General features: G+C 38.4%; 2 protein-coding genes across 3 annotated transcripts in view; one reads left to right on the forward strand and one right to left on the reverse strand.

The window, feature by feature from the left end:
- The first annotated feature begins 6 nt into the window (after positions 1 to 6).
- On the forward strand, positions 7 to 3,007 carry UNC50 (unc-50 inner nuclear membrane RNA binding protein). The gene is made up of 5 exons (XM_010727670.3): positions 7 to 287; positions 830 to 950; positions 2,119 to 2,258; positions 2,333 to 2,434; positions 2,854 to 3,007. Exons 1-5 carry the CDS (start codon positions 8 to 10, stop codon positions 2,988 to 2,990), a joined length of 780 nt encoding a protein of 259 aa, XP_010725972.1. The 5' UTR covers position 7; the 3' UTR covers positions 2,991 to 3,007.
- Positions 3,008 to 3,972: 965 nt separating this feature from the next.
- MGAT4A (alpha-1,3-mannosyl-glycoprotein 4-beta-N-acetylglucosaminyltransferase A) overlaps positions 3,973 to 26,495 on the reverse strand; it is a 74,194-nt gene continuing 51,671 nt past the window's right edge. For both annotated transcript variants that reach the window (XM_010727684.3, XM_003203141.4), the window contains exons 9-15: positions 22,991 to 23,121; positions 22,262 to 22,369; positions 21,645 to 21,838; positions 11,732 to 11,810; positions 10,148 to 10,214; positions 8,796 to 8,908; positions 3,973 to 8,619 (exon numbers count right to left, since the gene is read on the reverse strand). In XM_010727684.3, the coding sequence (XP_010725986.1) occupies positions 8,593 to 8,619; positions 8,796 to 8,908; positions 10,148 to 10,214; positions 11,732 to 11,810; positions 21,645 to 21,838; positions 22,262 to 22,369; positions 22,991 to 23,121 (719 nt within the window). In that variant the 3' untranslated portion in view covers positions 3,973 to 8,592. The remainder of the gene's footprint in view (positions 8,620 to 8,795; positions 8,909 to 10,147; positions 10,215 to 11,731; positions 11,811 to 21,644; positions 21,839 to 22,261; positions 22,370 to 22,990; positions 23,122 to 26,495) is intronic.

The following is a 26,495-nucleotide window of genomic DNA, read 5'->3' on the forward strand; positions in this document are numbered from 1 at the left end:
CGGCGCGATGCTGCCCACCACCTCCGTGGGGGCCCGCAGTCAGGGCAACGGCGCGCTCAGCCCCCGCGATGCGGCGCGGCACACGGCCGGGGCCAAGCGGCACAAGTACCTGCGGCGGCTGCTCCACGTGCGGCAGATGGACTTCGAGTTCGCTCTGTGGCAGATGCTGTACCTGTTCACCTCCCCGCAGCGGGTCTACAGGAACTTCCACTACCGGAAGCAGACCAAGGACCAGTGGGCGCGGGACGACCCCGCCTTCCTGGTGCTCCTCAGCGTGTGGCTCTGCGGTGCGTGCGGAGGGAGAGGCGGGGGGAGGCGGGGCTGAGAGCTGCCGCGTAGTGCTGAAGTGAGCTGTGCTGTTCTCCCGGGTGACGGCGATAGGATGAGAAGTAATGGTTTTAAGTTGTCCAAAGGAGGGTCAGGTTGGATATTTAGGAAACATCTCTTCTCAGAAGGCAGTGGCACAGGCTGCCCAGGGAGGTGGTGCAGTCACCGTCCCTGGAGGTGTTCCAGGGCTGTGTGGATGTGGCACGGAGGGACGTGGGCAGTCCATGCTAGGGGTGGGCTGATGGTTGGACTGAGTGATCTGAGAGGTCTTTCCCAGCCTTAGTAACTCCCTGAGTCTGCCCATGGCTTCGGTTAACAAGGATTTTTTACAAAACAATATTCTGTTGCAGCATTGTGTGAATTCAGAGCTGTTGCACTGAAGATCAAGAGGTTAAAGATAAAAAGGAAACTGGAGATTTTTTAGCACCAAACTCAGAAAAATAACATGATTTATAATCTCGTGCTTTCTTTTCCAAAGCTAACTTTAAAAATCTTTTTTCAGTGTCTACTGTAGGATTTGGATTTGTGCTGGACATGGGGTTTTTTGAAACGATAAAGTTGCTGCTTTGGGTCGTATTCATAGACTGCGTAGGTGTTGGTCTCCTGATAGCAACTCTGATGTGGTAAGTAGTCATAGAATCATAGAACAGTTTGGGTTGGAAGGGACCTTTAAGATCATCTAATTCCAAACCCTGCTCTAGAGAGGCACACCTCCCACTAGACCAGGTTGCTCAAAGCCCCATCCAGCCTGGTCTTGAATGCTTCCAGGGAGGTGCCAGCCACAACCTCACTAGGCAACCTGTTCCAGAGTCTCACCACCCTCACAGTAAAGAATTTCTTCCTGATACCTAGTCTAAATCTACCCTCTTCCAGTTTAAACCATTTCCCCTTGGAGTTCAGTGCTGCTGTTGGGACACTGATGAGCCATGGTGATTGTAAGTTTTGGACCATTGATTGTTGGACTGGATTATTTTAGCTGTCTTTTCCAAACATGACTCTATGAAACGTTGCTTTAAAAAAATCATCTTTTTCTTTACTGGTTCCTGTTAGAAGGTTCATCGGTAGAAAGGTTGTATCCTAGTGAACATTAAAGTTTTTCTTCTTATGCTGGTTGAACTTAAACAATAATTCCAAATTAAGAACTTGGTGATCAGAAAGGACTCTTAATTCTCCTGCCTTGCTTCAAGTCCCTTCCTCCTGCACATGCTTGCCTTTTTTGCAAAAGTTTCCCCTGTTCACAATGAATCTGCGGCCCTTCTTGCCTCACCTTACCCTGCATCCAGGATCTGCCTCCTCCTGACTCTTCTGCTGGCATAAAGAAATTTCAGAGGAAGTTACCCTGAAAGATGCAATCTCTTGTTTATAAGCATAGGGAGCTTGTTCTGTTTCTAAACAGCATACATTTTCTGACATCAGCAGACCTTACACTGAATTAAATATAAGGCTTTGAGGTTTGCTCTGTAGTCTAAAACACTGGCGACATTGGTTCGGCAGTAGCCAACGTGTAATTGCACTGATAAATTCTGCCACTGAACCATTTAAAGCAAGAGTTCTTGGCATTGTGTTACCTGCAGTGCATTTCAGCTACCTGTTGAAAGCAAATACCAAAGTCAGAGTTTTAACAAGTGTTCTGAGGTCAGCTTGGCTTGCATAACTCTTGAGTATCTTTCTCCCCTAGAGCCGAAGTACCAGAGTTGGGATCTCAGATGTAGCTTGCTGTCTGATACCACTGTTTTGTCAGTCAATTCAGAGCTTCACATTAACCACCTTTTCACTTATCTTCGCATGTAGGTTCATTTCTAACAAGTACTTGGTAAAGCAGCAGAACAGAGACTATGATGTGGAGTGGGGATATGCCTTTGACGTTCATCTGAATGCCTTCTACCCACTCTTGGTCATTTTGCATTTTATCCAGCTGTTTTTCATCAACTGTAAGTAAAAGATTTTGTCTTCTCTCTGATGAAGTCATCTATCACAGCAGCTGAGAGCAATTTTTCTCTTTCAGATGTCATCATACCTAATTCAGTCATTGGATATTTTGTTGGGAACACATTATGGCTGATTGCAATTGGCTATTATATCTATGTGACATTCCTTGGATACAGTGGTAAGTAATGGCAACTTTTTCTGTAGGACTGAAAGAAAAAGCATTATTTTAGTCTATCAATGTGTCAGTTTGACAAATGCATGACCCGATGCATGTTTTCATATGGGTAAACAACAGAATTTATATTTTTCACCATAGCAGCTTGTACTTGGAGACCTGTAACATCTCAACTTGTTCTTCTTCTGTAAATCCACTTCAAAACATCCACATAGGATAAAAGTTTGTATTGAGGTTAAGTCTGTATTTTTAGGTGACTTTACCCATCCCACTTAACTCAAGTTCTCTTATCTGTGATCAGCGCAGGGCTAATAGGACAGCAGAGCAGTACTATCTCTGTCTTTCCTCAAGGCCCTTCTCCATGAAGCACCTGTTTGAAAGAGCACTCCTTTACACGTGCTTCACTTTTACCTCTTTTTCAGCATTGCCCTTTCTGAAGAACACAGCTATCCTTCTGTATCCGTTTGCTCTTCTCATTGTGCTCTATTTGATCTCATTAGCATGCGGATGGAACTTCACCAAGATGCTTTGTTCCTTTTATAAGTACAGAGTGAAATAAAAACAGGACTTCATTTATCTACTGATTATTTTTGCTTTATCTTAGCTGTCTTGATGGCAAAGAAAAACAGTTAAGAACTGATTGTAAATGGTTGTAAATTTCTCTTTATTGTAGATAATTGTGTAAAAAAAAGTTTGAAGTGTCTTTTTTTATTAAAATATTTACACCAGTAAACATGTTAGCAATTTTGTTCAAATACTTTTGCAGTACATTCCTACAAACAATTATACATCTGTAACTTAAGTTTAACTGCAACAAGTCTATGTAGCATAACTCTCACTGCAGCTATTTTGCACATACTGGCTTAAGCTCTACATTACATGGGTTTTAAGTGACACCGAAGAGCATTTTTATATAAGAATAATATTGGAATACCTTGCCTTGGGACTGCATGAAAGTAGAAGTGTTAATACTGTTGCAGTGGTAAAGCAACATCTGGCTCCAGGTAGAGAACTGTCCTCTCCTTTTTATGAAAGAACTTTAGATCGTTTTATTGTAATGATTATTTCAAATATACACAGACAGTGCTGGCACACAGAAGTAACACTGATGCAAGGCACAATTACCATGACCCCATACCAGGTTTCCAAATATAGCAGCAAGTTTTTTTATCTAATCTAGAGAAGTCCAATGGGTATTATTACATCCACTATTACAAGTGGGACATTAATGAAAATGGAAGGAAACTACGAGTTAATTTGGCCACACAGGCTTATGGCAATGCCTACAGCTGTGAAGTCCACAAGGCAGAATAAACTGACCATCACAAACAACACCTTCTGGAAAATGAAGATGATAACTTCCCTAAGACTGTGTTCAATATGAAACGTGAGCACTAGGATTCAGTTTCAAAAACAATGCAAGAGTAAACTGCATACAGTAAGACTTCGTATTTCAATACTAGAATTTGATCTCTAAGGAAAAATTATATCTTATCTTAAAATACCAAATATGCTGGCAGTGCATCTTACAGTACTGTGTGTTTCAGCCACTGTTAAGGCTTGAAGAGAATTGTGTTTCCCCCCTCAGCAGCCACTGAGCAACGTTCCCCTTTTAACAAGGAAAGCACTGAACCGCTGACACAAGGAAGGCGAAGGATTCCAGTCTGCCCTGGCTAACGAGCTCCCGTCCTGCAGGCAGCTATGGCCTTCCTGTACTACATTCCCTAACAGGAATCCTAGCACCCTTAGGTTCAACACGGAAAATTCTTCATATTTAGAGCCCTCTGGTACGATACCATTGAAATCAATGGAGGACTTGGGGCCTGTGTACCTTGCCTGCAGAGTTCATCCCCTCAAAACAAGGCTTCATAGTTCTCGCAACTAAGCTACTTGAAGTTGTAGCTGCTCACTGTTCACAGTAGAAATCAGCAAAACCCTTAAGAACTAAAACACTCAAAGAATAATTCATTATGTCTGTATGGGGTGTGTTTTTAAATCAGTAATTGATGCTAGCCTGAAAACACCAGCTGCTTAAAAGCCTTTCAGCATTACACTGGTGACCGTAAAGATAGAGAACATAGGACTTTTTCTTCTTTCTACTGCGGCTTCTTGCCTTCACTTGTTCAGAACACATCCCTCCTTGTAAGGACAAATATAAAACTCAAGGTTGATGTATTTCAGAGGGACAAGGTTTGAAAAATCGGATTTTTCTTTTCCATGAAAATAAAACAATATTCTGCCAAATTGGAAGCAACCTACAAATTATTACAATACTTCATTTGCAGCAAGCATTTCCAACAACAACAACAAAAAACCATTATTGAAATGATACATATTTAAAAAAAAAAAGTAAAAATGTTACATTGTCATTTGATTTTGCCAAACACCAACCACACTCCAGCCATTCAAGGAATGATTTATACTGTATGGGCCAAGTGTAACTTGCTTTGCTCTTGACTGACTCAAGATACTTTAAAATAGTTTCTTTCAGAAGAGCTAGAACGTGTGATAGAAGAGTGCAGTCTTCCACTGGCCCATGAGTCTGATAGTTAATTTTCCTAAAAGTTGTTTCAGTTAAGGAAGAATCAACGTGCCTTTAGGAATATTTTCTATCATTACCAACAAATTGTTAGGATGCCTACAAAAGCACAAAGTCTTAAACAGTATTTTAGAAAAATGTATATTAAAAAAGTGCTAATGGGATTATATTCTGTTCACACTGCTTTGTTTTCAGTAGGACTACCCACTAATCGTGCACGGCGAGATTATACTGAGAGTTTTATATTTCCTTGGTCCAGAGCAGCCATGATCAGCTCCAAAGAGTCGGTGCTATGATCAGCTGCTCTGCTTGGCATCCAATACATGATACTAAGAATAATTCAACCAAAAAATGATTTTTTCTGTTAATGACTTTGGGTCCAAGTCATCTTTTCTGAAGCAGCTAATAGGATCTTAGGATAACACGGTTTATTTTGAAACACTTGTCATTATTTGATTACTATAAGATTCACTGACCTACAGGGGATTTTTAAGACTAACTAAAAAAAAAAAAAAAAAAAAAAAGGTTAGTTAGTTAAATGTAGGAAAACAACTCTGTCCAAAATCAGGTAATTGGTTTAAGATGCTGAGAGGAACTCTTGTGGTAATAATTTAACTTACGACATGTGTAAGATACACGGCCCATCTGGAACATGCCCAGACTACTTGAGGCAGTGACTGTTGAACCAAGCATCCAAAGCATTCTTATTTCAGCAGTAATTCCAGGGAGGAGACTTGCACTTCATTAGACCGACTTGAGGATTAGAATTTGAAAGTGTGAAAGCCCAAAATAGCTCTGTAGAGATCATTTCCAAGCAATTTTGCAGAACTTCCTGATAGGTCTGAATTTACCTGAATCTACAAAACTTCATTTGTGGCTCAATTATTGCAAAAATATATAAGCTGAAGAAGATCATAAGCGTTGAGGGAGCCCAACTCCTGCTGACACAATGCAATAAGAATGCAATCATCTTTAAGAAGAAACAAAACCAAAATCTCTACGCTTTATCAAGCACTAATTAATTTGTTGCTTTTGATAAATGTCATCTTGATGCTCTTGAGAACTAAATGTACTGGTAACCCCCCCAGTTTGGTAGTGAATGTTGTAAGGGATTTATCTAATTACATCCATTGTCAATGATTCATCTTAACAACTGTGAAACATTAGAAACAGTGATGCTTTGACAATAAGCACGCCATCAATAAACGGGACCAATGAACTTAGGAACTCGTGGAAAAAGATAAAAGTCACTATCAACAAAACAACTTATTTTAAGAAACTACAGTACTTTATGTATTTCTGCAATCAAAACCATAGTAAGTAGCTAAAGCTACCTTGTCTGCACCATTCATTCACAGACACAGCTGAGAAGAAAACCTACTTCCTTAGACTTGTGCTAGTTAACATGTGATAAAAAGCCACTGCAGACTAATACTTTGATGGAATGACATTTTACATACAACAGATTGGAATATGGCAGCACAACAGGCTAGATTCAGGTAGAATTTTGAGCCAACCTTCCTCACTTTTATTTAGAGCAGTTGATATAATCAGAAAAAAAAGCAAACAAGGTTTGCCTGATAGGTTTCTTATTTTTTCAATTTAAACCTGTCCCTCTACACAGGGCTTCTGTGTACAAATCGTATCTTCCCTGCACCCTCAGATAACATAGCTAAAACAAAATGGTCTGTAGAAGTAGTTCTGCTTATCAGCTTGAGTGCTGCTGCCCTGGCTAAGCTACAACACAACTGGCCAAGGAGGCAGAAGAAAAGACAAGCTGACTCTGTATCCCAGTGGTAATAGCTCTTAGCTCGCAATGCTGAAGTCAGGTCTAGGCTCCTGCTCCATAACAGTAGATCACGAAAAAGAGGCCAAACCTATCAGAACTTTCCTGCTAGAGACATGAATCCAAGATCTTCACCCTAGATTACAGACCCTGCAGCAGGCTTTGCATGTCTGTGCCCAGACCACAGAGTAGCTGGGGATAAGGGAGCTCCTCCTCATGAAACTGCACCAGCCTTTGAGACGTCTGTTCCAAGAGGTTGCTTCGCAGCATGGCTGAGAATCCCCAGGCCAGGGAGAGGCTTCCCTCCAGCATCAATCAGGCACTTCATTCCTACTGGAGAGGAAATACTGCTTCTTCTTCCCGACCATCTCTCACCAGGTAACTTAAATCTTCCCGCATCTGTGTCATAAGCACCTTCACCTAAGCTGAAGGACTCTTAAGAACAGTGGCAGCATTAGTACTGCAACAATTTCACTCTGGATTTAATCCAAACCTCTTTTCCTGACAGAGTTTCTAATTTAAGATCACTGTTGTTTCCTTTGCAACAAAAATGCAGGGCACTAACTAACTTCTTATTAGGGACCCAATTCACTTTTTATTTTAATAAGAGCAAGTTATCACACTGATCACTAAAGGAGTCAATCCAAAACCTTATTTTTGAACAATGGAAGAAAATATAAATAAACCAGAACCAGAAAAAGAAACGCTGCAGTAATTCCTTAAAAGATGATCTCTGTAGATCAAGTGTATCTAGTTACTATTAACTCTTTTGAAAGAAGTTAACATCTGCCATTCCAAAAACAAACTTGGGGAATACTTTTTTTTAGTACAGAAAATGAATTTGTCCAGGAAATGCTTAAAAAGTTCTGTTGTTTTTTTTCCTTTTTTCCCTTTTTTCTTTTTTTTTCTTTTTTTTTATAGAAAGAACAGTTTGTAATTGAAAAACTCTTCTAAAATGCAATGGATTATTGTATCTAAAATCACTGCAGATTTAGTACATAATATGAAATAAGACATTTCAACATGCTCTTCATGTGGCTACAAACTGTACATAGTGGAATTTCATTGTTCCAAAGAAGAATCCTCTTTAGAACTCTGATAAATGCCTCTGAACATAATTCAAATTCTGTGTACAAAACTACATAATTTAGAAACTTAAATTAGTTGTTTTTGTTTTAACATGGCAGTATATTTGAAATATGGTATTAATTTATGTTTGCATCTGCAAAGAAAAATGTAGAAAGATAACTTAAACTAGAGAATTCATAAGAAAAACTATATCAATTTAAAATTTTACTGCATAAAAATATGTACTTTTCAAATTATTTTAATAAATTAAACATCCCTAACATTTTTAATATATATCCCTGACAATCTATAAAAGAGGGTTCTTGTTATAGAAAATAAATGAAACTCCGAAAGTACCCCCTTCATAAAACATATTTAACAATAATTATATATTTTTCTTCTTTCAGGAATGTAACAATATGTACAACTTCTCTATAGTACTATACTATCAAAATAGTACAGATTAAGCGTAGTAGGGTTCTGCAGCTGCAAGATGGTAAAGTCACGTTGAAGTGGAGGGCAACTGAGGCCTCAGATGAACGTTATCAGTGTGGAGCATCAGTTTCTGGATGGATCAGATAAGAAGGGGTAAATACAATCTTCTCATCTACAGTAGATTTCACGAGAGGTAGAGTTCAAGTGAAAATGAAAAATTTGGAATAAGGTGCATGCTCAGTATTTTCAATTTGTGACTTGCTAAGGATGTCAGATTTCATAGGGAAAGTTTTCAAGGGTTCCTTCTCATCCCTGTAACGGGGATTTCAATGATCAGTTTGTCATCTTTTTAATATGAATCTGAAACAGAAAAGCAGAAAAAAAACCATTACATTTTAAGGAGATTGCAGTTCTCTCAGTAATAGGAAGGAACTGTTTTCAGTGCTAGCCAAAATTTTGAGCTTCAAACACACTGAAGGAAAGAAGAAATCTCACATTTGCAGTTTTTATTTTTAGAAGATTATACCATCTCTCACCTCATTCAGAATTGCCCAGACTGCTGAATTCTGTATTACTGAAAGCCGGAATGATGAAATAGGGTTTAGGCTGGGGTCAACCATTCCTTCAGCTACACCATTTTCAAACTTCCCTGTAACAGAAGTGAAAGTATACCCTCAATTAACTTCTAGTCAACAAAGAACAGACTCTATGTCCAAAAAATACACCTACAATATCACAATTCACAGCTGATACCGGGTGCTGCTGAATGCAGGGCTGACTGGCATCATTAGTATGATGGTCTAGTATTAGATATGGAGGTTGGCGGTCCTGCCTACGGTAGGAGACTTGCATATTGATGACCCTTAAGGTCTCTTCCAACCCAAGCCATTCTATGATTCTATTATTTCCCAAAACAGAAAACAGCCAATGTTTTGGTATCAATTTGCTGATACTATAAGCAGCAATCAAGACAGGAGATGTCATCAGAGAAGCCAGACCTGAATAGGATTACACTAAAGAATCAGAACTTCAGAACTGTCTGCACTGTGAGCACCCCTGAAGATCATAGGGGATTTTAGCACAGATTTTCATGTAATATCGTGGACCTAAATATGAAGCCCCTGGCTTATGTGTGTTCAGAGAGCATTGAGCATATTCATGCTTAATGTACTCCCATTTAAAGAATCCTTAAATATATTACAATTAATAAGAATCCAGATTAAAAGCCCAGAATTTACACTTGAAATGTAAGTGCATCAACTGTAATTCATTAAGATGAAAAAAAAAATTGCTTTCATTATAATTGGGAAGCCCAGCCTATATCACAGTAAAAAAAAAAAAGTTGGATCGAAAAGTATCCAAACCTGATCCACAAGTAACATTTCTCTTTCTTGACAACAGGTATCCTGCCATTTCCTGCCCCTTTCCCCAGCAGCCATTTGGTTACAGAAATGCCAATCTCATCCCATGACAAAAGGGTTGATTTTGTCTGACTGTAGAGTTGGTTCAAACCCCAGCCCCTGTTGACAGGCACTCGAGCACAACAGCTCACTGGGAGGGACTCATGCAGCCACAGGACATGAGAGAGGAACTTATGCAACCTGGAGATGCCTCAGTGGTAATGTAGGTTGATGTATTCTGGCAGAGAAGTTGGGCATGGCTGCACTACAGTTAGCAGTCACAACAGGCCTTTGTTTAGTACATCAGTCTCAAAGAATATATATTGGAAGCAATGTTAACTAAGTCTAGAAGGTCACACATCCAAAATGAAGAACAAAACCCAGATACAGGTTTGGTTTGGTTTTAAAGTGTCTTATCGGTTGCAGTAGTAACAAAACACATGGCATTCTAAATGAGTAAGACAAAAGCACTGCTGTCTGTGGCATACCTATTCTGAAGTAACCATCCTCTAAGCGTTTGTCTTTGGTTTCTTTGCTTAATACCAATTCTTCATTCTACAATAAGAAAGCACAGATGAGTTTATTTACTTTTCACATATGACATTGCCAAGGAAGGCCAAATTTGTACACACTTGTTATATATCCAGCATCCAGCTTCTCTAAATAAATTATAAACCAGTATAGAATAGTTATTTGTAGCCTTTGGTAAGCCAACGCACAAAAATAAGTACTCCAGAATGGAACTGTATTTGGCTTCAAAATAGAAGAAGGAAGTACTTTAAGTTCCCCACTTAACTGATATGTCAACTGCCACATGAACAAAATACATAACAGACAAGAGTGCACACAGAAAAATAAAAGCGAAAGCAAAATCTTGCCTTGTTTTCCTATGGTTGAGCCAGAGGTTTCTCTCAGGCCAAATTAAACTTACAGCTCATTTTTTTTAATATAGGAATTTGGGTAAAATGGAAAGCCTTCAGATCAGCAAGGGAAGTATTTCAATTATCACTGCCTTACTGAAAAGGATGGATACCAATAAGCTTCTTTCATAAGCACAGAAAAATAAAACTGTAGACCAGAGCTTCAAAAACAGCCTGACAACTACAACTAGAATCACACGACCCAATACTAAAAGACCCACTCTAAGAATTTCCTACAAATCAGTTACAATTTCTTGACAGGCACAGGACACAGGACATTAAGTCCATCTACTATTTGTTTCCCCTCCTCTCAAGTCCCAGACCAATCCAGTCTAGTTTTTGGCATATATACAATCCCTCCATGATCATTTACTTATTATTGTTTTTCTTAAATTTGGAATATGGCACTTAATAAATAGATGTCAAGAAACCTGCATCAGTTGTGTGGGAGAAGACAGACATACTTTGCTATTTTAATAACACATAAAACAAATTTATTTGAAGTAATATCCTAAACCATTCCCAGAGTTTTGTGATATAAATGATTAGGTGTAATATCCAATTGAAGAAAAAGAGCCTGTATCGTCTGGCTTCAAGCTAGAATATATTTTAGACAGTACAGTGCTCCCCTGAAATAAAATTCAGACTGATTTATGGTGGAAAAAATTAGGTCACCAAGAGAAAGACACAGATTTAGTCTGGGAATCCAGATACTGAAAAATCTGTAAGGATTTGTGGTAAGGTCTGGATATATGTCAATTCCTGAACCAAGTTGTTTTTTGTTTTTTTTCTTAACTAGGTCAAAAAGGAGACTGATTTAGCTTTTCCCTTTTCCAAAACACACAGGAAAGGGCAGATTATTTGGTTATTTTTTGTTTTAAATAGTAACGGTGAGTTGGAAGAAAATGAAATTGTTCACCTCCACATTACCATCAATACTTGTAGTAGGCTGCGTTCTAAAGGAATATCTGAATAGTTCCAGTAATTTTCTGTGAATAGAGCCAAGCTTAAAAAAGTACAAGCATCAAAAGCCTACAGTTAGAAAAGAAAGCACCTTGTCTGTCTTAGTCTGTTAAAAAAGGGAAGTCAATACAATTATGAGGCTTTGCTTTTATCCTATAATGAAGGAGAAACAAATCAATGTGTTCATACCTGAAAAGGCAAAACTTCCACGGTTGTGTTTAGAAGTATATCTCCTGGATGCTCTGGATTGCCACTGTGGAACAAGTACCTATAAATAAAAAGGAAACATAAGACAGTCTATATATATCAATCATCAATCAATAGCTATGTTACCACCTTATGTATCACTAAACACTTTATCTGAGTTATAATAATAAACACAAATTTTACACTAGACCTACATCAATTGATGATTGAAAAAGTGAAAGATGGTTTCACGTCCTACTGTAATTGAAAGGGCTAGCTAAAATTTTTGCACTTGTTAAAGAGCAGTTGGGTAAGGTTTTACTAGGAAGATCCCTAGATCTGGTCTCCACACGTTGCATTACACAAAGCAGCCAACACTGTTTGCCAGGTATGCGCTGGCATCACTTCCAACCTCTCTCCTTTGCTTCCCACGTCTGGTCAGGTCAGCCCATTCTTGTGCCACCAGAATGAACTCTGCAGATCTATTCTGAACCAGGTCAGGAAACGTATCTGCATGGACTCTCTTGCCAGATTAGTTTTCCCTGAGACCTGACCTCTGCTCTGGTTCTTTGCACAGCCTCATTAACGACTCTGCCAGGAACTCCCAGCCAATACATTAATGATGTCTGAATTCAAACTTCTATTCCAGAGATTATTATTTCAATATCTATATTTTTTTTCTTTGCTAACAAAATTGTGTGTTGTCGGGTTGTTTATTTTTAAATGTACAAAGGATTATTATATTACACACCTGTAGAAAGTCCCCATTAACCTCATTTAGATGAGTAATGAATGATTTTTCGTAATGCAAAAGAACAAATACATTTTAAAATGTACCCCAAACCTTCCCTAATATTTTTAAGTAGTGAAGTATAAGTCTTAGAATTCTAACTACCCCCTCTCCAACAGTTTTTGCAGTACCACTCACCTGCAGATAGTCAGTTACAAAAGACAGGCTTTAATTTCTCTTTCTTTATATATAAATACAAACTTCATACCTCTTGATACCAAACAGACATACACACGTAAATAAGTAACAATATTTATTACCACTAGGTGGTATCAAACGCTTGAAAAGTTGCTCATTCTTATTTTTTTCTAGGGGACCACAGAGATGTTTGTTCAGATTACTGTCTGAAAACCGCTTGTATATTACACCTGCTCAAAAGACACTTTTAACAAACCTAATTTACTGTTAATACATTCAAATGAATATGTAAGAAATCTATCAACACATTTCAAACCTTCCTTCAATTGGAAACTAGAGAAATAAACATTAAGCACTACCTTCCACATTAAACACATCACCAGCCAGGGACAAAATTAGTTCAGAAATTATCACTTGATTAAAATTACAAACATTAGCTCCACTTGCAATTTATTAAGACATAATTGCAGATGTCAATTCCAGATTGTCTTTATCCACTATGTCTGAAGCAAGGTAAATACTTGCCATTAATCCACACTCTATAGCTACAAGTCAAGAAGTAGAACAGAGCCCTTTGACCCTGAATTAGAAATGTCTGTGGTAATAAGCTAATAGGAATTAATTTAAAAACACACAAACACACAGAAGCATGTAGCATTTATCAAAGCTCAGCAGAGTCAAAATCATACATTCAGATCTCAGAAAGCTACACTGACCCCCATTGCACTGATTTCAGCAGAGCTTCCCACACTGAACTGCAAGACAACTAGATTTGGTCAGCTCCAACACTGCAGGTACTTGTGTGCACCTCTCTGATCGTGTGCTCCCAGTGGAAGACAACACTGCGGAGGTGGTCTGTGCTGGGATAAGCAGTGATTGGGTTCTGTTTGTTTCAAGAGCAGCCCTACTGCCACAGCAGCCATTTCTCCTACTGTGCTGACTTCTGAAACTCAGGTGGGGTTTCTTCCCCAGCCCCAGAACTTATCAGGCCAGGAGGGCATCATGCTCAAAAGCTGGCAAGATGCTGAAACCGTTATGGGAAGTAATGAAAACTATTTCTCTGTAATCAAGCCCACTTTTTTCAGTCTGTTTTCTATATCTGTCTATCATATACACATACATATAACATATGCATATGTCACATCTTATTTAAGATTATGTTTAGAACAGAAGGGATATTTTTATATCTGAGCCCTGCCTGAACACTTGTCAGATAACACCTACTCTGACAGCAGTTGCACAGATACGAAAAATAGAAGCATGAATGCACATAACACAGCTCGTATCTATAATCAATCTTCTGCTTAGAAATACAGTTTGTGAATTAGAAAATTCACTTTGAAATAACATTTAATTTACAAACGAGCGGCTGTTCTACAGCTCCTAAAAGCAGCCTCAGTTAGCTGTTCTTTTATGAAGCTCGTCTCCTTGACACACTGATAAATCACAAGCTTTCAAGGCTTTCAGGAAAGCCTTTTCTGGAGACAGAAAGCCACCAAAGTTGCTGTGCTTTTGGTTAAGTCATTCTGACATCTGTCCTGGGATTTATAGGTGACAACCCTCGGAAATACTAAAAACCATGCGCCTTTTTTTCTCCACTTTGTTTAACTGATATTTTTCCCTAGGATGGAATCAAAAGCATTTTTGTCTATTTGCTACTTAAACATCATGCTTTCTGAGCCAGTCTTTCAAATTAGAATTCTGAAAGCCACAGACCTGTTAAATATAATAATCCCAGCAAATGCATATTAACCTGAAGTAATAAACAGCACAGTTGCCTTGTAGGACATTACTTCACAGCCTGCTTTAATTCTAAAACACAGGTGGGCAAATTGGACATTCTTGATGGAAATCATCAGCAAAAGGCAACTCTGACTCACAACTAGTAAATGAAATACCAATGTACCTCAACTTCAGAGAACCTTTTTCACTGTCAGGCTCTCTTTAATTTGAAGAGGCTGAGGTCAAACATAATAGCTAGCACATAATAGCTAGCTACTGCACGTATCCAAAAACACAGACAACTTCCTGTCTGCCAGGAGTTACTATATGTATGTATTTCTGTTCTTAACCTCCATATAGTAAGAGAGTAGAAGAAGATGCTAGACATTAGCATTTCACACTGCATAAAATAAAATGCATAAAATAATTAAAAGAACACTGAAGATTAAGAAAACAAAGTGGAGCAAAGTCAAAGTTGCAAAAAAAATTTCAGTCTTTACATTGAGTGACCTGAATATTGAAGCCAAGAATTTGACTTCAGCCCACAGAACTAGATACAACTATAATGTCAACCAGAGGAACAAAATCAAAATAAAACCAGTGAGTCGAAACCAGTGTTCATACACACTCTAGCTAAACAGAATGAAGAGGAGAACGCTTGTCAACGCACTAACAAGATACCATTAGCTTGCCAGTGCACTAAACTGACTAAATCTTTAAATATGTATATATATACACATATAATGCTCCAATTTAGAACTTCCCCAGTAGTGAGAGCCTACAAAGATACCCATTTTTTGTAGCAACTTCCTGCAATGCGTTTATCAATATGTGTTTATTAATTTCTATGTGCACTAATATCAAATGCTATTAATCTACTGATTAGTAAATTAGTAGAAGGTAAATGTTCAGTATTCTTCTTTGAACAGTTAACACTTTTCCATCTTTAAGTACTGATGCTTTCACCTGTGCTAAGCTAACTTCAACTCTTTACTCTCTTTGTATTTTGCCTATGGAGTGGACGTCTCTATCTTCTTTCCCAGGCACTGAGACTCAGAGAACTGAGTCTGAATTTCCAGATTTGTTTCTATTCAGGCACTCAGAAGTCTGTCTTACTGTCTTTTATGTTTTATTAAAAACAAGAATCACTGGCATTCCCATTTTTCTTAAACACAACATGCAATTCTATGCATCTTCTGTTTTGTTGAGCCATTACAAAGAGAGCATAGATCAGGACGCTACAAGCTTATCATAAATAGCAGCTTTATGAAAGGAAATAATACAAGAAAAATCTTAAAAATTCAAAATTCACAGCCATTGCCAGTGCATTTTTTGTTTTGAAGAAAACAGACTCATCTCACTTGATGCTCAACACAAGTATTCTAGGAATCTATTTATGAATGTAGGCCTTTGTCTTCTGTAAATAATAGGAATCAAATGTTTTTCTCTGTGCTTCCCTGTGTCTCTGTTTAGCAATTTGATATACCTTTGTATATTCCATTTTCAGAGAAAGGAAGAGAGAGAGGAAGGCAGAGAGGAAATGTTTCCTTGCACGTTTGCACAAAAAGTACACCAGCACCAGGGAACATGCCAGTTATTAATTCTGCACAACGTGAATTTCCATGAAAGTAACAGTCAGCAAGGTTTGGGCTCTCCACAAATACTGTCACCTCTGCAAGAGTTATTATCCACCAAATCCATCCTGTCTTTTTGATCTCCAGATGCAAATAGGGTAAAAGAAATCTAATCTAACTCCACTCTGTCATTTTCCCAGAACCCTCATTAGGAAATGTTATTTTCACTGTTACTGGAAACATGCATTAACTGTGCATTACTTTCCATGTTTTTCTTGTATAAAATATAAAAGAAAGATTAATAACTTCTTTTCCATCTCTCATGTTCAGTTTTCTTTCCTATCCTTTAGGTCACTTACCCATTCCTTTGCAAAAACTTTTGCTCCATCCACATTTTCACGTCAGACTGCATTCTGTCAGACCACCCCTCTGCTGCCATCTGTCTCACGACAACAGCATGTAATGGAATATTGGTGGGAAGGTTCAGCCTCTACTGCCATCCCACCAACATCTGCCTCTGACGTAATGGGCCAGCATCGTAACATAGGAGGCATTACTTTCATAGTAGGTCTCATACAGACACACGCTCACACACACTTCTCCAGAAGTGCTCCAGTTAGTTTTCTTAAACACTGGCATTTGCTAACATTTGAGATGTGGACAACCTCACAGGATGCTGGATGCAATTATGACATATCAGACACTCAAGCCCTTCGGGAAATCAAATTAAGTAATTTAGGGTATCACATTAGACACCTAACGTTCAGGCAACTGCATTAAGCCTCTTAATATTTCTGACCAAGAACAGTAAGCCCAGGAACACTGCCAAATACACAAATCTGGAGCATTAGTGCCATTAAGGAGGAAGCAGCATGTCCTTGGCTCAGGCAGCTCTTTTCTTCTGTCTCTGATCCATGCTTTCTTTTCTTTTCAGATGAAGCACTTGCCTCATCATTGCAGGCATAGTTCCATGCTCGGAGCAACCGGCATCAGTGGCTGGGAGCCTGCCTGCCAAGTCCCTGCTGTCAGTCTATCCATTTGAGGATGTTCTACTCATTAGTACAGGAGCTTATGTAAACACAGAAACCAAGTCCTCAATTCCTCTTCTTTTTTTTTTTCCCACCCTCCCACATTGAAAACATTAGCCCAACTGAAATGCACTGAAACTTTAATAAATTTATGAGACTTCCAAATATTTCCTACCAACTGATATCAGACTTAAAACTTAATAAAATGATAATGTTCCATTTTAATAACCTATTCTATAACTACGCATTTAGAATACAGATAACTTATAAACTGTACACCGTGCAGCTGTGTGCATGTGTTATGTCAGCTAGAACTGCACAGGAAAGGCAGGATGTATTGCACCATGCTGAAAGAGAGCTTGCTTCTACAATGAACAGCTTTTAAAGCTGCGCTGCTTTTCCACTATAACGAAGTGGGCTTAATAGCAAGATAGTAGCCATCACTTTTTAAGTAGGTAATTTTCCGCACTGTCACAATCATTTCAAAGCAAAGTAACTCATATGTTTGGTTATCAGCTGCCAGACAACACACAGTACAGTAAGTTTCAAGTTTAAACAATCAGATACATCATTCCCATTGACGCAAGGTATCTATGTTATGAGAAGCTACCACAGGACATACTCACAAGGTTAACATCATGTGTTCCTTCCCTGGGATCCCAGGGTCAACAGCAGAGAAAATTGGATGGTTATTCTCAACTACTGCACCTCAAGTGGCTATGCCAACATCAGAATACAAAGTAGTAAATGTAATCTACAAGCAGATTTGTCCAAGTATTAAGATTCTAGCTTAAAGATGAAATGCCAGAGAGCAGGGTCCACCTCATAAAATCACTTTATTAACCATCAATGGCACGTTTTGAGGACTACCCAATAACTTGTTAAAAACAAGGATACAGCTATGAGGCAACTAGTGTTAAAAGCAGAGGAGTGTAAAAACAAAGGAAGTCTACACAAAAAACCCAAGAAAACACAAGTTCTGCTAATCCTTTTGAAAATACCCTAACACTGCTAAGCAGTCATATAGAAAGGATGATCTAAACAAAATGTCCATCAGTTAGGTAGTTCCAAGGGCTTCCTTGGTGTTACTTAGCATTTTCAAAGAACAAGTTCCAGTGTCCAAAGCTCTTCACAATGAGCTCCTTGGGCTCAATACCCATCACTAACCTCTCTGAAGAAAAAGGGTAACTGGCAAAGAAAAGTAATATTTATAGTTATTCATAGTAACCAGAATTAATGCTAGTGCTTAATGTAAATTCAAATAGTAGTAATGTGAATACCACAATGTAACTTTTAAATATGAATGTCAGCTTTAATAACTAACTGAGCCTGGAACAACAGAATATAATGAAATAGCAAAGTGAATTTTCATAATTATCTAATGACCTAAAGGAAAAGAAATGCAGTATTTCTTGTCTTTACAATGTAGGCTGTTTTGAGCACTTAGAAATTAGTCCATCCATTTAAAAAAAATAAACTTCCCACAAAGGTGAGCAATTTATTCCTTAGTAAGAAAGTCAGTGGATCTACTTTCAGTCTCAAGGACATGCTATTGTAACAGCAGTATGCATCCTTGTATTACTGCAAAAATAAGAATGAGAATTTAGCTTACTATCAAGGGACTTCAGTGTTCTGGCTGGAAATCTTTCACTTGGAAATGACTGAAAAGATTCAGTATAAGAGCTGTTACTAAAATGAATGTTAGACAGTTTTGATTTATACACCTCTCTTCTTTTTCAGTTTAGAAGATTGGTTTAGAATAATCAACGTCTGACTTTCAGCATTCAGCAGAGATAAGCCATCTAGGTTTAACACAAAACAGCCACAAGTGTTCTTTTCTGCTCCAGTACATGAGTTCAGATCTCACTTGAGGTTACTAAGAAATTCTTGCCTCTGTTATCTCTGACAATATTCTCAGGTCTCAAAAATGAAGTATTTAAAGGCTTGATGAAAGCTAGTTACAGAACTGCTATACTCAACACAAAATTTCAATTCAGTTCTGCAAAAAAGGTTTGGCATGGAAATATAAACTCTAGGAACAAGTTACTACTCTGTCACACTGTAACAGACCTGCCATTCATTCTGCCAGTTATGGTCAATATTTCCATTAAGAAGCTTGTTTATCAAGGATTTATTACTGGAGTTATTAAGCAGTTATGCCTCAAACCCACCTGGCAGACAACGATTCGTGCAAATTCAAAGAGCTATTCTACTACTTTAAAAACACAAACAGCATCTGCTGTGTCCCTTCACAAACACAAGATGGCTTTCAAAAGCATATTTTCTACTCTTGATTGCTGTGGATCTATCTTCCCAGCAGGCAAGCTTTCCTGATGTGCAGTCCACTTTCCCTTTCACGTCTTTCAACCCACTCGTCACAGATTTACATTTGGCTGCCTCAAAAAAGCATCACAAAAATATAAGGAAGCACAATTTCTTTGCCCAACCTTCATCTACAAAAATCTGCTGAGGAATTTAAGTTGGCAAAAAAAACCAAGTCCTCAACAATTTGAAATGACAGTGTCTGTAGCCCTGATCAGCTACTGACTGCAGAAAGGCAAAATACTGTATTTTTTACGACCCTGTGGCAAACACAAATGAATAAATACCAGAATGGCCTAAAATGATAGTTCAAATGACACTAAACCTAGTTTTTTAAGTCTGAAAATATAAAATCATTCTAACTTGTGAACTTCCTTTGAGGAAGCAACTGGGTTCAAGACATTTTATCTAAATTAAAATTACTTTCATCAGTAAGTAAAAATAGTAAAATAAATAAAATAATGATATAATCCTCTACTGCTAAGACTGCTTCTAACAGTCTTAGCCCTAGCTATAAATTTTAAGAGCACGAATAATGAAAACTGTCTTCCCATCTTTCGCAGAGATCATCAGCGTTTACTTTTATCCCTAATTCCTTCACCATTAAGGTAATACACACCAAATGCATATTTTCTTCACAACTGCACTTGCTGATTCTTGAACCACAGGGATAACCTACTATACTTGCTAGTAACAATTCACAAAATCCTAGAATGGTTTGGAAGGGACCTTTAAGACCACCTAGTTCCAACTCTCCTGCTATAGGCAGGAACACCTCCCTCTAGACCAGGTTGGTCAAAGCCCCATTCAGCCTGAGCTTGAATGCCTACAGGGAGGGGACATCCACAATCTTGCTGGGCAACCTGTTCAGTGTTTCACCATCCTCATAGTAAAGAATTCCTTCCTAATATCCAGTGTAAATCTACCCTCTTCCAATTTAAAACTTGTCCTGTTGCTAACGGCATTGTCATTACGTACTTGACTCATCCTAATGAAACAACAACGTTCCACCCAAGATCAACATTTACTTGCTACAGTTACCCTACCCTATAAAATAGAAGCATATAATTTGTATTAAAAAATAAATTATTCAGAAAATAAAAACAAATTTGACAATGATCGCTTTATAACCTTGAAGAAGAAAATCTGATCAAAAAGGAATCAGTGAGTTCATACGTTTCATTTGGAAATCTTTATATATTAAAAAAATATATAGGATTAAAAAAAAATCCGCTTTTAATCCCAGAAGTATGGCAGTCAAGCCCCTCAACACATACATCTTAGAAAGCTATCCAGGAAAATCTTTTAAAACACACTAATCAACTGAAAGAGTAATTTGACTTCTTGCACAACAAACTTGAGTTTCATAGGTCAGACCAGCTTGAAACAACATAGAACAAGGAAAGTACTGATCCTCACTTAGTCTTTGATTACGTAGCAATGTGCAGAAGTTGACTAACTGGATTCAGTTCAGGACTGCAAAAAGGGCTCCTTCATATGAAAAGCATCCAGACAAATCATCCAAAGAAACTTTCTCTACTGTACTAGAGGTACTGGACTCAAAAAAGCATATAAGGTATGTGAAGAAAGGTGAAAGGAATCCACTAAAGTAGCAATGCTTGGACACTGAATAAGCAATTTAATTTTTAAGTCTCAGACTACTATGTTGATAGACAGTAAATAACAAAGCAGCAAAAAAGTCTCAGCAGAAGGAAAGGAAGACTAAAACCTCTAGTAGATAAAGTCACCTCTAGCTCTCTAACAAATCACAGATACTTTCATTTCAAGCCTATTTTTAAAATTAATTACATAGGTCAACTTGGACTTTTAACTCTTTTCCAAGCCCTAAAGTAGAATCTGGAAAAAAAAAAATAATAACCTTTAGAGTTGCCAAATTTCAGGTAAAAGGACACCATATGCTCCAGCAAGACTTCTGGTCTGGACAATCAATGAACTGAGGCTGAGGCTGCAGGGCACAACATACTGTACCACACACTGAGCTGCACAGTTGCAATTGTAATTAGAAGCAGACCAACCAAGCACAAATAGAACTAAATTGGCTTCTCTGGATTCCCTTATGGGCTGCCATAGAAGCACTGGTCTTGAATTGCATTTATCAAGAAGGCTCCAGGTAAAATTAAAAGAGGAAATAAAGAGGAAAATAACATTTAAAGCAGTAAAGGCATGGAAGGAAAAGTTGCACGCGATCAGCTTCACCTAAACTGCAAATAAACCAGGATGATTTCACTTTAGTTTATTACAACAGCCCCCAATTCTATTGTCAAGCATTCTTGGCAAGCATACAGCCTTAGATATGAGACCAAAACCAAATAATTACTAACCTTTCTACATTGACAGGCTTGTCAAATTTAAATAGAATATAATCCCCAGCAACTGGTGTGACAGCCCAGAAAAAGTCTTCCCCTACATAGGTTTTTTCTAACGTATGCCCCTGGTACACTTTTAAAGATGTGGAAACCTCTGCAGGTGGATTCACATGGATTTTATGCAGTAGCGGTTTCAGGAAGTCTTTATCCTAATTGAAAGAAAGACAAACATCATGCTGTTTTATTATGTTTTTCTCAAGTGGTTACACTTAAAATGAACTCTTAGAAAAAAAGGAATGAAAAAATAAATACATCACTCATTTCCAGATATTTCAGATCTTGTATTAGGTAATAAGAAGAGCATGCCATTAAAGTAATAAATAAAGAAAAAGTAATAAAAAGAGAAATAAAAAAATTTAGAACATATTTCCACTAGCAAATATTCATAAAAATAAGTTGAGATTGGTATTTCTTATACCTGACAGTAACCAGTTGATACCAGGTTTCATTCCAATTGGAATAACACATAATTAAAAAATACTAAACAAGAAAACTTTTTTTCCTCAAAGGCTAAAAAAATAATTCATGAGATCAACTTGTCCTGGAAAGGAAGGAGAAGTGTAGCTACTAACTGTGAGTTTCTGGATCTTTCCTGCCAGGGAGGAGTGGAGGCCAACATGCTGGAAGAGAGAAGGCCTGAAGCGTATCCGTAGGTTTGATTTCTGCCGATCACAATGTTTCTAGAGCGAAAGGAGAAGGGATAAAAACCCACTTTGTTAAATTCAACAAAAAGTTGCTGAGATTTTACTGAAAGTACATCATGTTACATGAACCAAAAAGACTCACAAGATCTATTGATCAAGTTCATCTTGGTTTTATTCTAGAAATCTAGCAACACTGCTGTACAAATATAATACTAAACAATAAAGAAGAAATTTACATCTATTTTTATACAGACCCTGTTTCTTCAGTCTTTCAGCAAGGAAGCTACTAGAGGAATAAAGGACCAAAAATCTAAATTTAACCACCATTTGGAATCTTCTCTATGACTGCTATACAAGTAGTAGTATTCTATAGAGCCACAGTGGGGTTTACAAGAATGAATTCATTTCAGGACTGTTACATATAAAAACTAATATGACATTTTTCTTTCATCAACTACTGCATCCACCTCCAGAATCCAAAACGAGAACAATTATCTCGCTATCAAGGTTTACTTGAGATTAAAATCTTAGTAGGAAAACAGATTCATTCAGGACACACAGTAACCACAATAAATATGCTAGCCTTTAATTCACCAGAAACAGCACATTCACAAACATTAAAATATTTTAGAAGCTTCACAATAAGAAGAAACTTACAGCATCTTTTTCAGGGTTACACACTTTCACCCAGAGGATATGGTCCAGAAGCCAGTCAATTGGTTTCTCCTTATAAAACATAAATATGAACTCTACAATAAGAGTGATATCTGGAGACTGGAACATTTTACCTGCAATGACATTAAGAATAACTGGAGTTACGTTATAATAAAGACAGCATTGTATCTTGAAATCACTGATATAATAAGCAAGCTTGTGCCATGATAAGGTATGTTAGTGATGAACAATTTGAAATCTCCAATTGAGTAATCTGAAAAGCTCCATACTTACAGAATGCTTTAGATTGGAAGGGATTTCAAAGGCCAACTAGTTCCAAACCCTTGCCATGAGCAGGGACACCTCTCACTACATCAATGTGCCCAGAGTCCCATCCCACAAAGCCTTAAGCATTTCCATGATTGGGGCATCCACAGCTTTTCTCAGCAACTTGTTTCAGTACCTCACCACTCTTACAGTAAAGAATTTCCTCCTACAGTAAAGAATTATCCAATCCAAATCTGCCCTCTTTTTGTTTAAAGCCATTACTCCTCATCCTGTTCCTATAATTCCTGATAAAGAGCCCCTGTCCAGCTTTCCTGTAGGCCCTCTTTAGGTATTGGAAGCTCACCATAAATTCTCTCTGGAGCTTTCTTTCCTCCAGGCTAAAAAATACCAATTTTCTCAGCCTACATTCATAGTAGAGGTGTCATAGCCCTCTGAACATCTTTACAGTTCTCCTCAGGACTCAATCCAACATTTCCATTTCCATCTTGTGTGGGGGGCCCAAGAGTTGGATGAAGTACTCCCAGTGGGGTCTCATGAGGGCAAATCAGAGCGGGCCTGTCACCTCCCTTTTCCCGCTGGCCACCCTTTGATGCTGCCCAGGATACAGTCAGCCTTCTGGACTCTAAGTGCACGTTGCCAAACCATGTTGAGTTTCTTAACGCTCAGCACTCCCAAGACCTTCTCTTGATACATTCTCTATCCAACCCGCATTTGTGCTTATGACTGCCCTGATGCAGCTGTGAAACCTTGCACGCAGTCTTGTTGAACTTTATGGGGTTTTCACAGGTCCACCTCTCAAACCAGTCAAGGTCATTCTGGATGGCATCCCTATCCGCCAGCTGTCAACTGTCAAATATCAACAGTCAAATGTCAACTGTACCATGCACCCTGCAGTCATCAGCATACCTGAAGGTGCACTCAATCCCACTGTCCATATAATGAACAAAGATATTAAAGAATGCTGATCCCACTACAAACCCCTGGTGAACACCATTCCTCATTGTTCTTCACCTGGACATGGAGCTGTTGACCACAACTCTGAGTTCTACTACTCATCCAATTCTTTATCCATCCATCAAATCCATGTCTCCCCAATTTAAAGAAAGGATGTTACATGGGACAGTGTCAAATGCTTTGCTTAATCTGGGTAGATGGTGAGAGTTGCTCTTCCCCGACCTACCAATACTGTAACCCTGTTGCAGAAGGCCAACAAACTTGGCAGGCACAATTTGAACTTAGTGAAGCCATGTTGGTTGCCACCAAACATCTTTGTTTTTTTATGTCTTTTGGCATAGTTTCCAGAATGATCTGCTCCACAGTCTTGCTAGACACACAGATGAGATAACTGGCCTGTAGTTCCTTGGATCTTACTTTTTTTGCTTTTTAAAACCAAGGGGGTTGTGTTTCCCTTTTCACTCACTGGGACTGTTATGACTTCTCAAATATGATGGATAGTGGCTTCAAAACTTCATCTGTCAGCTCCCTCAGGACTACTGAATGCATCTCGTTAGATCCCATGAACTTGTGAACAATCAAGTTGCCCTGATCTTCTCCTGAAGTGGGAGGTTCTTCATTCTCCCATTCCCTGCCTTTGCCTATATGACATAGGCTGTGTGGCTAGGGCACTTGCCAGTGAAGACTGATGCAAAAAGTTCCCCATATTCCACGTAAATAGGTCTCCCATATCCTTCCAGGGAGGGCACATTTCCTTTCCCTGTCTTCCTTTCATAACTGACATACCTATAAAAAGCCTTCCATGTTGATTTTGACATCCCTGGCCAGATTTAATTTTATCAGAGCTTTAACTTCCCTAACCTGATCTCTGGCTGCTTGAACAATTTATCTGCATTCCTCCCAGGTGGCACGCCCTTGCTTTCAGCTATGCAAAACTAAATAAAACAGAAAAACTAATCAAACAAGAACTTGTAATATAACTGGATGCCATTAAAACATTCCATGTGTGCTACAACATAATCTCCTTAAGAACAGACATTTTCAGTCTGCAAAAACAGAGGAAGAAAAATTATGGGTATGTGCTTACTATTCCCTATGCTGTCACATAGCAGCAACCAGAGTTTTTCCAGAATGTGCAGGTCACTGGCAAACTCATACCAAGTGCAATTCCAACTAGACATAATTTAAGCAGTCAGCTGCCTAGTAAAAGGCCCAAATCCCTCACATGATAAAGAACTGTAGAATTTTGCTATATAATGATATAACTTTGGGGCTTTCAAGATAACATACTCCTTGGTAAAGCACAGATAGACTTCTTGGTAGCATGGTTAATACAGAATCCTTGCAATTTTGCAAAATATGAGTTCTAAAACAAGGCGTAGACAAAAAAGAGAAACTCTGTGTTTTTGTAGAGTGTATTATATCAGCAACTTTCTGCATGGCAGGGGAAGGTGTCTGAAAGGAAAAGTGGCCAATACACTTGACTTAATTGTTGCACTGAATGCAGCAACTAAGTAAGGCATCTCCTATGAAGATACTGCTACTAGGCACAATAAGTAACTGGAAGTGGGACAGCCCAAACATGAAGAAAGACTCCAACAACAAGCAATTCTACCACCTGAGACTGAGTGACAACTTCAAGCTTCCAAAGCCAGATCTAGAAGTGAGGACACATTCAGAAAGCATCATTAGGTTTGTAGATGAAGTATGGAAGACACAAGAAAAGACAACATTACACGATAATGAACCATGTGGGGGTATGCCAGCTGACATGATTCAGTTCTGTAGATGGTGCTTAGATGTGGGAAGTGCTGACATATATGCATGGGCTCTTGGGGCACGTGCGCATGAATAGATTAAAGTGCAATAGAGGGTCTTCTCCAATGCAAGTTCTTAGCGTACCCACACTTGGAAGCACAATAACACACTTAAGGATGTGAAATTTTCTCTTCATTTGTAATGCACAAGGCCTTCATAAGTTCTTTCAATCAAGTCCACAAGTAGTAGGGGTCCCAGTATTTTTTCTTTCTACATTTTGAAGGAACAGCTGGAGTAAATTCTAAGAATAGGCACCTCTGAGGTAGCAAAACCACTCTCTACACATTAGAAAATGGAATTTGGTTCTCACCTACAAGAACAAAAATTCTCCAGAAAGGCGATTAAGGAGCTGCAGAGGCTATTCTTGAAGACAAGCAAACGAGGAACAACTTTTTGCATGCAACTTAAACCATCAGCAGTGGAGCAGTCCACTTGACCATGTGGCTGA

This window comes from Meleagris gallopavo, chromosome 1 (genome assembly GCF_000146605.3).
Source record: "Meleagris gallopavo isolate NT-WF06-2002-E0010 breed Aviagen turkey brand Nicholas breeding stock chromosome 1, Turkey_5.1, whole genome shotgun sequence".
NCBI classification, from domain to species: domain Eukaryota; kingdom Metazoa; phylum Chordata; class Aves; order Galliformes; family Phasianidae; genus Meleagris; species Meleagris gallopavo.